The sequence below is a fragment of the Zea mays genome, chromosome 2 (genome assembly GCF_902167145.1).
Source record: "Zea mays cultivar B73 chromosome 2, Zm-B73-REFERENCE-NAM-5.0, whole genome shotgun sequence".
NCBI lineage: Eukaryota > Viridiplantae > Streptophyta > Magnoliopsida > Poales > Poaceae > Zea > Zea mays.
The window spans coordinates 15,900,440-15,918,006 of record NC_050097.1 but is presented as its reverse complement, the minus strand read 5'-3'; the positions used below and the strand labels follow the sequence as shown (position 1 = coordinate 15,918,006).

General features: G+C 48.7%; 1 protein-coding gene across 2 annotated transcripts; it reads right to left on the bottom strand.

Moving 5' to 3' along the window:
* Positions 1-12,117: 12,117 nt before the first annotated feature.
* LOC100304088 (ubiquitin-conjugating enzyme E2 I) lies at positions 12,118-16,121 on the bottom strand. Of its 2 annotated transcripts, NM_001165584.2 has the most exons (5): positions 15,899-16,121; positions 15,697-15,780; positions 12,695-12,841; positions 12,482-12,595; positions 12,118-12,388 (listed from the first exon to the last, which is right to left on the bottom strand). In NM_001165584.2, exons 1-5 carry the CDS (start codon positions 15,968-15,970, stop codon positions 12,326-12,328), a joined length of 480 nt encoding a protein of 159 aa, NP_001159056.1. In that variant the 5' UTR covers positions 15,971-16,121; the 3' UTR covers positions 12,118-12,325. The 2 variants fall into 2 exon arrangements, with proteins under 2 accessions (NP_001159056.1, XP_008668197.1); XM_008669975.3 differs by lacking the exons at positions 15,697-15,780; positions 15,899-16,121 and adding an exon at positions 13,069-13,191 and having other exon boundaries at positions 12,125-12,388.
* Between the last annotated feature and the right edge of the window lie 1,446 nt (positions 16,122-17,567).

Sequence of the window (17,567 nt, the reverse complement as noted above, 5' to 3'; positions counted from 1 at the left end):
TCCTACATAAAAACATACTAGTGCCATAAAAACATACTAGTGCCATAATACTTTATGTTATTTACAGTAAAAACATACCGGATCATGTGTCCTACATAATCGATGGCGCGGACGGATTCTACTAGTGCCATAATCAATGTTGCTCGTGTCGACGATGCCTGTGCGCCTAATCCCATCTGCAACTTCTGCGACATCTTTGCGTTTGTCGCCCCTAGCAGGTCCAGATCCGATAGGAATTGATCTTGGTGATTTATCCATGGCCGCGCCGAAGGAACCTACGACGAGCTGCTCAAGGGGCGCCACGAGAAAGGTGAGCTGAGACTGAAACCGATACTTAACTGAAAACAGAAACTGATACTGAACTGAAAACTGATACTTAACTGAAACTGACACTGAAACCTTGAGAACTGAAAACTAAACTGATCTTACGCGTCGTTTGTGGTTCCTGGTATGGTTTAGGTAGAGGCAAAAAAAGTTGTATGGCTATATCAACAACTAATCCATCATAATACATGCTACAACTAAAGCAAAAATCCAATCTACTATGTATATCGCCTGTATACAAACCAACTAGACCAAATTTTGCCTGGCATCGACAACACCAGGTTTTGGTTCTCTCTTTTCTGTGGATCATGTTTGAGCCAAAAGTCCACAGACTGGAAAGAGGGTACCATTTTCTTTTTTATTCCCATTCCATGGAGTACAAGTCAGAGAAGGCAAGTGTGTAGGAGTGGTAGAGTGCAGCTGTTGCTAAATTGTTGTTCCTGTGGAGTATAATGTACTCGCTACTGCTGACATCGACAGCTCCGGCCTGCAGCTGCATTTGTCCCTTGAGAGCAAGAATGTAACGGTTCTTGTTCTTGTGCTCGCTGCTGCTGGAGAACCTCCAGCCTGCTTGGTGAGGTACGGTACGAACAGAGCACGCAGCATACCATCCTCCCGTGCAAGTGCAACCAGGCCTCCCTCGCAAATGCCATGATTGCAAGCATGTTCAAGCAATAAGAAAGGGATGAAATGAAAGCAATATAATAAACGCATGCATTCATCCCCAGACCACATCTATCCCATTCTTTTCGCTCCGTCAGTTTTCTTTCGAGATCAGAGGAGAGCCAGTGGCACCACCCAGCATGAGATACGAACTGAAACTGACTACACAGTAGCGCCGCGAAAGGGGCGCCAGGGAAACTGAAACTGACTACGAACTGAAACTGAGAAAGGGAGAGCTGCTACTCACTACTCAGTACGCCGCGACCTCACCTGGAGCGCCTAGAGGGAGAGCGCCGGGCAGAGAGACCAAGTCAGTCGGGAGAGCCACGAGGAGCACCGCGGACTCGCGAGCTCGACGAGCGCCGGGAGCAGTCGGGCGGGGAGAGGGAGACGAAGGCGAGGCGCGGCGCGGCACAGAAAGGAGCGAGCTCGCGATCCGTTCTGAGAAACGGAATGGCGTAACAGCGAGTTGACCTCGGGCTAAATCGGACTCAGATACCAGAAATCTGAAGTTCAATGGATTATAATACTAAAATTTCAATTGCGTGGTTCGGGATACCGATTTTCTGAAGCCCAGTGTTGGGGATATCACGGTTCCAAAAAGCTCGAGCGCCAGGGGCTTGCCAAGCGTTGCGCGACCAGGTCGGGGTCGGGTCGGGTCTCACGCGTGCGTGGGACGTGACCCGTTCGTTCCAGTATCTCCGTTCTCCGGATTGCGTGGTGAATTGGTGATGCCGTCCTGCTACTGACGGGCGCCGTTTCGTTCGCGCCCGCCTCTCTCTTTCCCCTGCTCGTCCGTCCCCGTCCGCGGCATCAGTATCACCCTGCACTGCTGCATGCATCAAGGGCAGAACAGAAGGCGTTCTGTGACGAGAGCACCGGCGAAACATTCAACCCCGCGCCGTGGCGATGCCTTGTGTGACGACTGCCGCCGCTGCTGCTGGCCCTACTACAAGTAGCAGTACTACAGGCGAGGTGGGAACCCTGAAGGTTTTCCCCGTCGGGCAGCAGCACAGGGCAGGGCAGGCAGGCCTCACTGAGACACTGACCTCGCGCTCGCAGTCACGTGAACACGGAGCACCTCGTTCTCGTCCCAAGCCAGGTCTCTCACGCTCGGCGCGTACGTCTCCGGGAGACGAAAGCAATGCAACAACAACCATCGGCTTCGGCGCACTGCAGGGTCGTCGGGCCAGGGGTTCGCTCTTCGCTCGCATATGCATCAAAGCGGACACCGGACGCGCTGAGATCACATTAAACTCGACGACGACTTCCATTCCACCGCGCTCCGGGCCGTCTGATCGGATCGACTGATCCCGCATCCCCAGACCTTGGAGTGGTCGGCAGGCACCCTGGCTGGCCACGCACGGAGCCACACCCGTCACGGAACTGTGCGGGGGCCAGCCGCAGAACAGCTGATGGCGAGGAAGCTTTTTATTGAACGGGCCGGACGAGCATGTACGGTGCCCCACTTGCGTTGCGTTGCTTGCTCCCAATTAACTTGGCCGGGCGCGCGGGGGCCTGGGGGGTCCGGTGCGAGCGCGAGGGCAGGTGCAGGCTGCGGGCGATCGACTCGTGTTGTCGACCGACGCGACGCCGTCGAGTTGGGACGCGCACGGCCATGAGCTGCCGCCGAGCAGTCCCCATCGCGTACGGACCAAGAGCATTGAAGCAGCGAGACGGAAAAGGCACCCGCACCATGCTACAGACCTTGCACCGCCGGGCCCCGCCGGGTGAACAGAACATACGTAGAGTGAGTCTGTCTGCATGCCCGTCTCGTACGTTTTCCAGCGCGTGCCTGGACTGGACGATTCGGTGGCGCGGCCTCTGCTCAGCCTGCCGTCTCGAGAGTAGTAAACGAGAGCCCAGCGCCGCCCCCGGGAGCACTATACGTATTGTTTTCGCAACGACCAAACCAAACCGTCTTGGCAGCCGGAGCTATTAATGAGCCACGTGTACTATACTTCTCCGTCTGCGGTTCTGGTCCTGGTCCTTGCTCCTGAAAGAAAGAGAGGCCGGCCAGGCGAGGCCAGCGGCGACCGGCGTGGAAGATTCAGGGGGTTTAAAATTAGGACGAGGCCAGGAGACTCCAGGTCTAGCTAGCGCGGTTGATTCGTCCCTGGCGCCTAGAAGCAGGAATCAGTCCACCGATAGTGAGGGGGGAGATTCTTCCCTAAGGGCTGATTTGGTGATTAGGGATCCCTAAGGGATCCATGGGGGAGGAATCCCCTTGCAATTCAATTTTGAATAGCAAGAGGATTTCTTCCCTTGGGGATCCCCGATCACCAAATCAGCCCTAAATATTAGCTCCGTCGACGGCGTCTACCTAACCCAGCACCACCAAATCGTACAAGTAGGGAGCGGGTCGAATTCTTAATATATCTCTGGGTCTGGGGGGCGGCCGATATGCTTTGGGAAGAAAGAGTCGCATGCATGCAACTTGCGCGCGTGCTCCCCACACAACACACCCCTCCTCACGTTCTAGTACGTACGTAACGTATCTCCGTGACTTCTCTGGCAGCTTTTCTCTGCGCATTCCCACCCGCCGCTCTCTCTCTCTCTCTCTCTCTGCCTCTCGACACTGAACGAACGCCTCTTTTTTTACACGCTGGACGGTGAATCTCTACGCTGTATCCACTATCCAGGGCGAAGCAATGCAGGGGAGAAGGATCTATATGGTGGTTGGAGCAATTAAAAAATTTGACCACGATGGTACTAGGAGGGTACGGCGGTAACAAGAGGGAGCTGCACGGATGGCGGGCGTAACTGAGGGTAGATCGGCATTCAGGTTAAGTACCATCATCAGTAGTGGTAGCGGCGGGCACAAAAAAGTCGCTGGAGAATTTGCGTGACCAGCCAAGCCATTGCCACCCGCGCGCCTCCTCAGTCTTCAGTCTCAGTGAACGCGATAGCAAAAGATCTTCCCGGCAGGACAGGGGCGTAGTAGGACCATATCGCTCTCGCTTTCCGCGCCAGTAAACCTCGCCGAATTGTTGTTGTATTGTATTGTATTGTATGTTACCCTTTATCCCGCGGCCCCGCGCTCCTTTCGGCCCCCAACTAATTTGCGAGGTGGGGTGGAGACGTGGAGTGCAGAGCAGCGCAGGATGGACCGACGGGAGCGAGGAGCCTGTCAAGATTCCTGTTCTGTGCGTTTTAAGACATGGTTTGAGCCGCGTTTCGGCTTCCAGAAAGTCTCTTGCATTGCATAGCCAATGATGGATGGAGGAGGAGCCACACTGCTGCTCCGGCCTAACTCGGATCTATTTGACAGCCGGCCGGAGCAGTACCCTCTGCAACGAGCTGCGCAAGTGTTCGTATAGGCCGGAACAACAACAAAAATGTCCACAAGAGTGAGTCTCAACAAGAGATCCACTCACCAGTTACATGTGCGGTGTGCCTCATTCCAGCACGCTAGCTACATGAGCTGAGCTCCGTCTGAAACAGCGTCAAAAGATATATGTAGTTTTATTCCGGGCGGCAAAAGCATTTCCTATTCGAAAGACAGGACAAACGCATGGACGGACAATTCCCGATCGGCCGTCCCGTGCTCGGCAATGGTTCCAAGGTTCCTGCTCGTTTTTTCTTTTCTTTTTCTAACGCGCCTGGTATTATGGTATCCGAGAAAAAAAAAACCTGGGCTGTTTCGTTCGCTAGGTTCCTACGTACTTCCTAGTGTTTCTTTTGAGACATTTAGCCCTGGTTTAATGTTGCCAGCGATCTCTCGTCGGAGCCCTTGAGTACCTCACGCGCGCACGGCTGAGCTGGGTCCTGCACGGCGGCGTCCACCCACATACACCGAACCGGATCCCCCACCTGCAATAATAACATAGTAGCACGTATAGGCGAGTCCACGCGATCCAAATTCAGAGCACCGACGGGGGCAAGGCATATGTGTATATATATGTAGTCCGTGTGTTTAATCGCTCTCAGTTTGGTTCCTTCCTCACGAAACGCCACCACTTGTCACTGTCCGCATGGACGACTGGCCCAGGCAGGCAGGCTCTCTTGTTAATTGGTAGTATGAGTGTGTATGACTAGCACAGCCTGGATCCAGCGGGGAGGGGGGTAGCCGGATAGGGCTTTCAAGAGGCAGTGCAAGTACAGGAGGAGAGAATTAACAATGGTGGAAGCTTTGTTGACTTGGAACCAGGAGTGGCGGGTCTCCTGGATTGTGAGTCGGATAATTGGAACCACCACCATGCCCACTCAGCCCTCTCTTGCGCCGATCTGGGCTGGATCTGTTCTGGTTGCAACGTGGATGTGGTGATCCATTCCACTTTCCATGGAACAGTTAAGGCACAGCAGAACAAAAAAACCTTTCTAATGTTTTCACATAAAGTAATAACATATGCATTGGATATTTGGATGTGCTCAAATTTCGGTTTACCAGGATCACTTCTCATCAGATTCGGGTTAAAGAGACCGAGCCAGACCCTATCTCGCCTCCAGAACGCGGTTGACGAAGTGCTGAAGGATTCCTGCTGGACTGGCCGGAAACTTGCAGACTCAAGGACCATCTGGGTAATCTTTAGCAAAATACAGAGTAAAGGGAAAATATCCAACCTCCCTCCCAGTCAGTCTGAACGAAGATGGATCAAACGAAAAAAAAAAAATCAACTTTTGTTCCATGCATGATTGGGGAATTTGGGATGGAGGGCTACCGAGAACTAGAGGAGTCTGACAGTCTGCCGTAGGAGGATAAGACAAGACAGCATTATGCAACAAGTCGACAACATAAAAATAGGTCAGCATGTGTGCACTGCAGAACTATTGAAAGGTGAATATAAAACTTGAACCCGCATAGCCAACAGTGGATCGTAACAGACTAAACTACATACTGTAGTTAAGAAACATTCCAGCTGACTGCTTTTCTAGCCTTCCATGGAATGACCATATCTTACAAAACTACCCTTTTTCCGGAGTCGTCCACGGAGAAGCAAACAGTTTCAGAAGGCAAATCATATATTTTTCCGAAGCATTCTTGAATAGGACTGCGGAGCATCTCGTTTGGTTCTAGGAAGCCAAATCAGGCTGCAATACTATGGTATGTCACAATATCAGTTGATTCACTCGTGCTTCTGTCCCGTAAGGGATCCTCGTTAGTCGTTACTGCCTGATCAGCTCATTTCAAATGCCTTCACGCTAAGAATTCAATTAAAAAAAATACTATGCCAACTATATAGTGCTTAGATTAACTAAGCAATTCCATGTGGCAGCCTGATACATTTGCAATAAAGTGCTTAGTCTTAATCAGCATGTCTTCCCACATACATACCTCATCATAAGGATAGTTCAATTGCTTTCTCACTTCAGTGGCATCCTGAGTATTTACTACTCAGATACTGACTACTTTCAATTAAGATTGACGGAAACCACCAATTTAGCTTTTTGAACCAGATTCATTGCCAAAAATCTAGAATCTCAATTAAACGGGTACAACATCACAATAAATTCTCGAAAATCTATAGATTCCTCTATTTCAATTTAGAATCACCTCTTACCCTAAATATTTTTTTAGATTACCATCATCCATGTTACCTAGTTGTCATGCTCTACAGAATCTACAGTTGACAATTGTTTTAACCCTATATTATAGCTTTTCCACAATCGCTAGCTCACAGCTAGAATTAGATTATCAGTGTTGACACCTTTTTCGGGTGCCAAACACTCAACAATAACCGGCGGCAGTGCTCTCTGCACAGGCGCGGACGGTACGCGACCAGGGACCGGACGGTCCGCGACCTGGAGCAGGGGCAAAGGTTCCCTGCCTGACGGCCGGACGGTCCGCGCCTACAGGCCGGACGGTCCGCGCGTGCGCAGGGGGTGGCGAAGGTCGCCGGCGGCGCCTGGATCTCGCTCCCGGGAGGGACCCCGTCGGGGAGGAGAGATCCCAGGTGTTGTCTAGGCTCGGCAGGCCGACCTAGACTCCTCTAATCGACGTAGAGTCGAAGAGAGGCGGAGAATTTGGAGATTGAGAGGCTAAACTAGAACTAGACTAGAACTATTCCTAATGCGTAAGGTAAAAACGAGAAATAGACTTGATTTGTTCGATTGATGGGGGGTTCAATCGGCCGTAGCCCTTCATCTATATAAAGGGGGAGGTCTGGATCCGCTTCCAACTGATTTCCGAGTTAATCCCGTGGTTTTAGGTAACCAAACCCGCGAGAAACTAGGAACCCTAACTGATTCTGCGCACGCGCGGACCGTCCGCGCCACCGCCGCGGACCGTCCGGCCTCAGGGCCGGACCGTCCGCGAGACACATTTGGTGTCCAACATATGCCCCCCTGCCTTTTGGTGAAGGTTGACGAACCAAAAGCATATGAACTAAACCTGATGTAAGTCACCGACTTTTTAATATTGAGATCATTTAATAAAGCATCAATGTATAACGGCCGTTTCAGATTTTATCTTTCTCGGTCATGACCGTTTGATCACTGAATCAAAAGGAATAGAATGGAGGTGCCCCCCAGTATGGATAGACAAAGGGACTATACATGTACCATGGATTCATCGTCGTACCATTCCATGTTTGAACAGGATAATATACTGACGATAAGTAAACGGGTGGAAAGTACCCTGGTCTCATAGGATGAATAGGCGATGCTTGTTGTGTCGCCTTTCGGGCCGTTTTGTTTACCCGTTTCGTTTTAGTAGGTGACCGAGGTTTCTTCGTTGACCGATCACGTAGAACGGTCTTCTCGCTAGTATTCTTGGAGAGCAACTGATCAACAGTAGAGTCAGCTTTGATCAGCCGACCATTTGTGCTTTGTCGTTGTGTCTCCTTCCCTTTTAAGGTTTTGTGTGGAGGCTGACACCTTTGGGCATAGGCGGACTGTCCGGCAGAGTTAGCCGAACCGTCTATCTGAACACCGGACTGTCCGCACGTAGGTGCCAGATCGTCCGTGATGCTCAGGACAGGCTGTCGTGCTTGACTCATTAATTGTGCCTGTCCCCCGGTGCCTCCAGACTTTTTAGCCTTATCATCCGGAGCCTTTCGAACAATCTCCTTTTGTGATATATTCGACGTGCGAGGACTACCAATGATGATGTCTTTGCTTTTGCCTTTATCGGCCATTTCGGGCCGAACTAAGATCTTTTTGCATGCGATATCTATTGTATTAACAGGAAATGGTTGTGTGTCCACTTGCATTTCCTGAAAAGTCAATCGGCCCTCATTTATGGCCGATTGTACCTGTCGACGAAAAACATTACAGTCATTGGTGGCATGAGAAAAAGAATTATGCCACTTACAATAAGCACGTCTCTTTAATTCATCTATAGGAGGGATAGTATGAGTTAATTTAATGTTGCCATTTTTAAGTAGCTCATCAAATATCTTATCGCATTTGGCAACATTAAAGGTAAATTTAATCTCTTCTTGCCGATTCTTTTGAACCGGCTGTAAGGAAGAACATGTTGAAGATTTGGCCTTTGTTGGCCAAATAAACTCAGCGGTATATACATCTGCGGATTCATCATCTGAACTATCACGCTCTATTAGATGTATAGTACGGGCGGCCGATTTTGATGTCTCTTTAAATCGGCTTTCACAGGCTAAAGCCCACTGATGTAGCTGGGCTATCGAAAAGAACTGGGTCCCATCTAATTTGTCTCTTAAGTAGGATAGCAACCCATTAAAAGCTAACCCTGCTAGCTCTTTGTCTGCGACATGGATCCGAAAGCATCGGTTTCTAGTGTCCCGGAACCTCCGGATATAATCATTAACCGATTCTTCGCGTCCTTGTCGAACTGAAGCTAAGTCAGCTAGTCCTAATTCATATTCCCCGGCAAAGAAATGTTCATGAAATTTACTTTCTAACTCATTCCAGGAATTAATGGAATTAGGAGGCAGGGCGGCGTACCATGCAAAAGCGGTACCAGTAAGGGATAGAGAAAATAACCGAACACGAAATGCTTCTCCATCGGCCAATTCACCTAGGTGGGCTAGGAACTGGCCTATGTGTTCGTGTGTGCTCCTCCCATTCTCACCAGAAAACTTGGAAAATTCTGGTATCCTTGCCCCTTGTGGATATGGGACATTGTCAAACCGGTGATTATACGGCTTTTGGTATGATTGCCCTACTCTGGCTACACTAACTCCGAACTTATCTCGAAATAGTTCAGTCATCTCTTCCCTAATTTTTTCCATTGCACCCGGTGGCAGACCACCGGATCCTGGGCTATGGGGCTCATTTGGTCGGGTATTAGTATACCGACCTTCTTGCCGTGACCGATCGATAGTGTTGATCGGTCTGTGGTTGTATGGTACGTTATGGTTTAAATATGTAGAGGGCGAAACATACTGCTGCTGTGGTGTGTAATAATTTGGTGCATGGTGTGCAACAACAGGTTCTGCGTATGCATATCCAGCTTGCCCGGTGGTAAATCCGAACTGACCGGTTGCGTTTGCCATTATCGGGACGCCATGTGGTAGTCCTGGTGTGGGCCCGGACTGTCCGGCAGGGAAAGCCGGACGGTCCGCGTAAGGGCCGGACGGTCCGGGCAGAAGCTCGGACGGTCCGACCGCGTCCAGGGTCACCGGTCTGCCAAGCAGGGACGGCGGTGGTCCTAAGGCGGCCCCAGACTGTCCGGCAGAGCAAGCCGGACGGTCTGCATATGGGTCGGACGGTCCGGGCAGAAGCTCGGACGGTCCGACCGTGTTCATGGGTGCCTATCTACCAAGCAGGGATGGCGGTGGTGGTACTTGCCCTGTATATGAGTTCATCGGCATACCATATAATGGCTGGGGCTGCAAATCCCCATATGTTGCCGATGTATTAGACATAGATATCCTGTTACTAGTCTCATATGATGGAAAACTAGGAGCAACAGACTTCTCCAACGTACGCGTTAATTTTCTAATTGACTCTTCTAACCCTACAATCTGTTGTTTCATTTGATCCTGTTGCTGATCTACATACTGTTTAATAAATTGGATGTCGTCGGGTTTACTTACGTTGGGGACTTGAAGCGAAGATAGAAGAGATGCGACGTCGGTCTCTCCATGTTTGACAACTTTCTGGTGGCGATCCACCGTGTATTGTGATAAGAATTTCTCCCTCGCTTGACGCATGTAGTCTTCGTATTGCTGTTGCTCATCGGCCGTCAGACTTTCAACAGCCGACTTCAGGATATTGTCCGGGGAGATATCAGTGTGATCTTTAGAACCGTCCATTTAAGGGCCTGATTTTTAGTAGATCTAAACACCTTCCCCAGCGGAGTCGCCAAAAGTATGTTGACACCTTTTTCGGGTGCCAAACACTCAACAATAACCGGCGGCAGTGCTCTCTGCACAGGCGCGGACGGTCCGCGACCAGGGACCGGACGGTCCGCGACCAGGGACCGGACGGTCCGCGACCTGGAGCAGGGGCAAAGGTTCCCTGCCTGACGGCCGGACGGTCCGCGCCTACAGGCCGGACGGCCCGCGCGTGCGCAGGGGGTGGCGAAGGTCGCCGGCGGCGCCTGGATCTCGCTCCCGGGAGGGACCCCGTCGGGGAGGAGAGATCCCAGGTGTTGTCTAGGCTCGGCAGGCCGACCTAGACTCCTCTAATCGACGTAGAGTCGAAGAGAGGCGGAGAATTTGGAGATTGAGAGGCTAAACTAGAACTAGACTAGAACTATTCCTAATGCGTAAGGTAAAAACGAGAAATAGACTTGATTTGTTCGATTGATGGGGGGTTCAATCGGCCGTAGCCCTTCATCTATATAAAGGGGGAGGTCTGGATCCGCTTCCAACTGATTTCCGAGTTAATCCCGTGGTTTTAGGTAACCAAACCCGCGAGAAACTAGGAACCCTAACTGATTCTGCGCACGCGTGGACCGTCCGCGCCACCACCGCGGACAGTCCGGACCGCGGACCGTCCGGCCTCAGGGCCGGACCGTCCGCGAGACACATTTGGTGTCCAACAATCAGGAATCTACAACTAAACCAAATAGACCCTAAGGTCTCATTTGGTCCCACCGGAATTTTAATAATATGGATAAAAAATATGATATGTTTAATAAGATTTGGTGTCTGTGTATTAAAATCTAGAGTAAAATGCATTAGAGGTTCTAGATCTTGGCAAGTTGTGTCATTTGGGTATCAACTCAGAAAACCAAGAAAATGAAAACGGGTCCTAAACTTTACAGACTCATACAAAATCGTTCAAAACTGAATTTATTCAAACCGAATGGCGACATAACAATACCACTCTGAAGTAGTGAACTCTCCCCGAATCTAAGTCGGTATGTCCATTTAAATGAGACTAGGCTTCTGAGATATTTTTTTTATCCATATTCTTAAACTCCGAGATAGGACCTAACCTTGCACACTACTACCAATAGAGATGTCGATAGAAATTCGCTACCACTAGGATGTGAACGTAAAATTCTCAAACAAATAGTCCTCTATCCTCGTTGTTGGGAATTTCAGTTTTACTTTTTTTTCCCTAACGTAAGAAAATTGGTACTCGATGCCTGGTTTCTCTTATGTTTCGACTTTGTTTACTTGATATTTTGGACGGTGACTGAGCTAGACTCACTATTGAGGTGTTTGGTTTGATGAATCACTCTATCCAAAATGAAGTGGTGCATCATGGGTCCATTCCTCAAATTTGGTGGGATGACTCTATTCCACATATTAGTACTAAACAACTAACTATGAGGAATGAGGTGGTGATGGATTAACTCACTCCATTCCACAAACCAAACAAAAAAGTGAGGAGTGAGAAGATGATGGACTATATCATTCCTCAAACCAAACACTCCATATGCGTTCATCGTGTACACGTCTGTTTCCTCATTTAGGTGATTAGGTCAGATTACTCAACTCCTATTCTAGTTAGGGGGTGTTTGGTTTCTAGGGACTAATGTTTAGTCCCTTCATTTTATTCATTTTTAGTGTATAAATTGCTAAATATAGAAACTAAAATAAAGTTTTAGTTTCTATATTTGGCAATTTTGGAACTAAAATGGAATAAAATCTAGGGACTAAACATTAGTCCCTAGAAACCAAACACCACCCTAGGTAAAAAAAACTTACAAAGACTCATATACTTCTAAAGCTATTTTTAGGTGTCGACCTAACTACTTTGTGACACTCGGCGTTAGGGGTTACCAATTTGAGTATTCTACAGGGCCAAAACAAATTTTGGATGTTGACAACACTATACTGATAAACCATAATAATAAGACGTAGTCAAGGGCATTTTAGCAGTTCCAATAAGCTGCACTTTAGCAGTTCCAACAAGCGTACGGCTAACTAGACACCATAGTTAAGCACGTCATGAACAAGTTCCACTACACCAAAGTGAGTGACTACTTGGTTAGCAGCAATTGTGTTGCAGAGGTCCACGGCTACACGAGCGACGGATACCTCTTGGCTTGCTCACGGACGCGTCTCTTGTATTCTGGCATATTCTGCGAATGACAGTAAATGGCATATAAGAGCACAGCGATAAGCACATAATAATATAAAAAATAGAGGATTTTCAGGATAAGTTATTTTAAGACCTCTGCAAAAACATCGTAAGCAAAATCCTGTGCGGGAGAGGCTGGGTTTGGGTTCTCCAGCAGCTCCTGGATGCCTATTAGAATTTGCCGCACTGTGATAGAAGGCGCCCATGCCTAAGAAATTAGTCATCAAGGCAAAGTGATGTTACTTGCATGATATAGAATCGTAGTGATACTGAAAAAGAAGAAAGTGTCCGCTCATTTGAAGCTTACATCACCAAGTATTGACAGGCATACATCCCCAGAATCATAGACATTGACATGGAAAAACCTTCGTGGGAACTTGCAGGTTGGGGGGTTACTTGGGTAATTTTCAGTGAAATGGAGAGTGACCGGGAAATATCCACCTTCCCAATCAGTCTGCATAAAGATGAATCAATCACACGGTTTTGGTTATATGACAAGGCAGTTTGGGATGAGGAGAATGAGTAGAGCCACAATTTTTTTGTAACACAGTGCGATGAAGACTATCCACCAATAGAAAAAGTGGTATGGTTGACAAAAAATAATGAACTGAGAACCAGTAAAAATGGAGAATATTTACAAATAAAGCAGAACAACTTAATCAGACCAGGGGAGGAACCCACCAGCCCGCGCTTTGCGGCCAGCGCAAGAAAGCAGAACAACTTAATTGTATGATTACCTAACAGGTACATCCATCAGAGTTTTTATAAAAAAGTACAAATTCTTAAGAATACTAAGAAAACTTTTCTAACCAGTCTTTAATAATGGCTCGTCCTGCTCCGCAGCAACAGTCTTTCAGATTTTCAGTTGATTCAATCATGCTTCTGATTCATTTAGTTACAAATCGATCAGCTCGTTTCAAATGTTACATCTGGCCACAAGTAAGGTTCAATAAAATACTACTAGCTATAGCACAGGGATTAACTACTGTCCTGGTACATCTGCAACCAGGTGCTGCTTGCCTGACAGCATGACCTACAAAATTATGTTCTTTTAGTAGCCATAGTTCAATTGCTTCCTAGATTTACCAAGGACAACACTGATTTTTTTGACTAATTATAAACTGGTAAAATTACTACTCTCGGAGTTATAACAAACTGGTCAGATTTATCCTAAGTGTCGATCATTTTTTTGAGAAAAGAAAGAGTAACTACCATTTCAGAAAAAGAATAACTATAATAAAAATACCTAAGTCTTTTGTCGGTTTAAAGCTAAAGACTGGTGAGGTTTAAGTTAAATTCAGAATGTAGGGAGTCTTAAAACTCTTACCATAATATAACATGTCCCTTGTTTTTGTTTCAAGCAAAAGGTTCAGAAGTATAGTTGTGTTCTGACAACATATATCAAACAGTATCTTAGATACCCTAGAAAGTTGTAGCATTTTACAAAGTTTAACCTATAATATCATAAAATAATTGCACCGACCAATTTGAAAAAAAAAACATGCAGCCAAAATTACAAGTATAATCTCTTGTACACCAAAGGGAACACAAAATATTTGTTATAGTAGAATAGCAGCATAAACTCTTCTATTCAAAGAGGAATACCCTGAATATGTTATAGTAGAATGGGACTGATTTTTCTATGCAAACGGAAAATCCTGATTTCTTCTAGTGGAACAGCTCTTCCATGCAAGAGTAGATACATGAGTTCTTTTCAATCTTTACCTTTTAGACATAATATATGCTATTTCCATGTGGGACAGGATCGAAAAACATGTGCACACAACAAATTTGAACAAGAACCCCACACTTATTAAGTGTCAACCACAGTACCAGCATACATGAAACATTTGATAAGCTCTGGTGTTTTTTATTCCTTACAGCTTACTTGCCAGAGCATCAGATTGTTCGACACATCCACCCAGTATCGTTGGCTTGGCGACAATACTGGGAAACCATTAAGGTTCTACGCTGCTTAAGCTGAAAGGCTAGTAATTTTTGAAACTTGAATTCTGAAAAAAGAACTCGGAAAGATGTTAAGAGTTTTACCATGTTATGTTACTAGAAAGGAGTAAAAAAGGAGATGCAAAAGACACACTGTGTCCAACGGCGGACGGATGCGGAAGCGCATCTCCCGCGTCGCGGCCCTCGTTTGCGCAACGGAAAAAGCGCCCGTGTCCAGCGGCTCGCGGATGCGAATGTGCATCCTCTCCCACAGAAAAGAGAGAACGCGCAACCGCATGGCCGACTGCACATTTTGGGGCATTTGCGATCTGCTGGAAGTGTGAATAGTGGGATGCGGTCGCGCAAAATGTGCATCCGCGAGCTGATTCGCAAGCTGCTGGACACTGCTTAGAATCCCACTCATGAATTCTGAAAATCTTATAATGCTCTGCTTGTTTCTGTTTTGGGACAACAGACTAAAATTGTTCTTTTTCTACCAATAATAAAAAAACCAGTTAGGAAGTTAAGTGTGAATGATTACTAAGTCGTTTGAATATTTAACATGTCATCAGAATAACGCGCCACTGGCAACCAATTGAAAAGGCATTTGGTTTCCAAACAAAGCAACACGCCTGCAAATTTTGCTGGACCCTTCATGAACAACAGAACAAACACTGTAAACCCAAATATAGGTACACTAGAAAGAATAAGCTCAATGCATTCATTTGCCAACCTTTAGTAGTACAAAAAGTACCAGATGAAGAAGCATCGTTGCAAGGGTTTTCGAAGTCCAGAAGCAAGTGCTCAGGATCAAGAACTGCAGACCCCTAGCAACTAGTGTCACAGCCTAATCCCCCTATTTGGCCTTTAAGCTTCCACAACGATGATCAATCTAAGAGCATCTCAAAGTGATGCCTCAAATTAAAAGATAGAGCTCTACGTAGAAAAAAACTACTTCAACAATGTCTCATTTTATAAAATTTGGTCAAAAAATTATAGGGCACTCTCTTAAGTACACCGTAGTGGTCTGTACTATAATCTAGATTTGAGGCTTTCCTGTTGGGACAGAATATTTTGTTGGTGCTCTAAATCCTATAAAATATACTCATTTTAAAATTATAGGACACTATCACAGGTCACGCTGTTGGAGATGCTCTAACATCTCAGCACGACAAAACCAAAAGTTTGGATATATTCTTCTCAGCACGACAAAACCAAAAGTTTGGATATATTCTTCTCCAGTTACCCTTTTTTAGACTCACCACTTTATGTTTTTCAGGTGGAACAAAAGCCAGACACATTCGACAGAATCACAGAACTGAAGAAAAGATGGGGGGAGGACTACACAGTGAGATGTGGGCTTACGCCTTCCTTGCCGGGGACGACGCAGTTCCAGAGCATGAGATTGACAGAACCATCCGGCAGCATCGCCGGCTTGGCCACAAAGCCCTGTAAAAAGAAGAAAGCAAGCAAGCATCGCATCAATGCCCGAATCTTAAAACAGCAACGGAGCATGGATCTGCTATACTAGAAGTAAAGAAGACGCGGATAGGATGACGGTGCCCACGAGGGGATGGCTCTTGCGCCACGCCTTGCGCTCCTCAGCAAGGCGACCGCGGGCGGCGCCTCCGGACGCCATCCAACGAGCCCGGCTCGGGCGCACAATGCCGGGTGGATGGCGCGATGGCGCGAGCGCAGTGGTCGGAATCGGGATCGACGGATGTTTGCTTGACGCTCCGGTTCGGCTCGCGGTGGGGTGAGGCCAGGTTTATGCCTTTTATTAGGCATATGACCGTGCGTTGCAACGGGTAATACTTATGCAGGCATAGGTCATTATTTAATAAGGTAATCAACTGGCAGGGTGACACTTGTGTATGTATAGATCATTGTTTAGTGGTGTTATCAACCAAACTTCACGCGTCGGGTCGACATGCGAGGGAGGTGACATTGGGAGGTGGGCTCGGAGGGCGGGACGTCGGGTGTGTGGGACCGTGAATTGCATCAGGAGGCAGATTGGAGGGCGTTAGGTGGATGGAGGCCGCGACATGTGGAACGTGGCGCGGTTAGAGCGAGAAGCAGGAAGAGGTGGAGGAGGTCGGGTGCGGACAGTTCTGCCAAAGTGGCCTTAGACGAGTCGTGACTGCGTCTGCTACCCGGGATTGGCCTCGAATGAGTCATGATTGCGTCTGCTGCCCGGGCTTGGCCTTAGACGAGTCATGATTATGTCTCCCGCTCGAGGGTGGCCTCAGGCGAGTCGTGACTGCGTCTCCCGCGCGGGCTTGGCCTTGGGTGATTCTTGACAGCCTCTCCCGCCCGAGAGTGGTCTCGAGCGAGTCATGACTATGTATCCCACCGGAGGATGGCCTCGGGCGAGTTGTGACTACCTGTCTTGCCGGAGGTTGGCCTTGGGCCAGTCGTGACTGTCTATCCCACTCGCGGATGGCCTCGGGCGAGTCATTACTGCTTGTCCCGCCCGTGGATGGCCTCAGGCAAGTTGTGACTATCTGTCCCACCTGAGGATGGCCACAGACGAGTCGTGACTACGTCTCCCGCTCGGGGTTGCCCTTGGGCGAGTCATGACTGTCTGTCCCACCCGAGGGTGGCCTCAGGCGAGTCGTGACTGACTGTCCAGCCAGGGCTTGGCCTCGGTTGAGTCGTGACTGCGTCTCCCGCTGAGGGTTGGCCTCGGGCGAGTCGTGACTGCCTGTCTCGCCCGAGAATGGCCTCAAGCGAGTCGTGGCTGCCTGTCCCGCTCAGGCTTGGGTTCGGACGAGTCGTGATTGTGTCACCCGCCTGAGGGTGGCCTCGGGCGAGTCGTGACTGCCTCTCCCACCCGAGGATGGCCTTAGGCGAGTCGTGACTGCCTCTCCCTCCGAGGATGGCCTCGAGTGAATCGTGACTGCCTCTCCCACCCAGGGTTGCCCTCGAGCGAATCATTACTGCCTTTCCCGCCTAGGGTTGCCTCGGGCGAGTCGTTACTGCCAGTACCGCCCGGGGTTGTCCTCGGGCAAGTCGTGTCTGCTTGTCCCGCCCGAGGGTGGCCACGGGAGAGTCGTGGCTGCTTGTCCCACCTGGGCATGGTCTCGGGTGACTCGTGCCTATGTCTCCTGCCCAAGAGTGTCCTAGGACATGTCGTGACTGTTTGTCCCGTGTAGGCTTGGCCTCAAGCGAGTCATCACTGCCTCTCCCACCAGAGAGTGGCCTCGGGCAAGTCGTGATTGCGCCTCTCGCCTGGG

What these genes read in the sequence shown, in the direction of transcription:
- LOC100304088 (NM_001165584.2), bottom strand. Translation starts at nt 15,970, where the DNA reads ATGGCGTCCGGAGGCGCCGCCCGCGGTCGCCTTGCTGAGGAGCGCAAG. An exon ending in GGCGCAAGAGCCATCCCCTC is followed by an intron (nt 15,781 to 15,898) that starts GTGGGCACCGTC and finishes TTCTTTTTACAG; the next exon opens with GGCTTTGTGGCCAAGCCGGC. An exon ending in TCGTCCCCGGCAAGGAAGGC is followed by an intron (nt 12,842 to 15,696) that starts GTAAGCCCACAT and finishes ATCTTTATGCAG; the next exon opens with ACTGATTGGGAAGGTGGATA.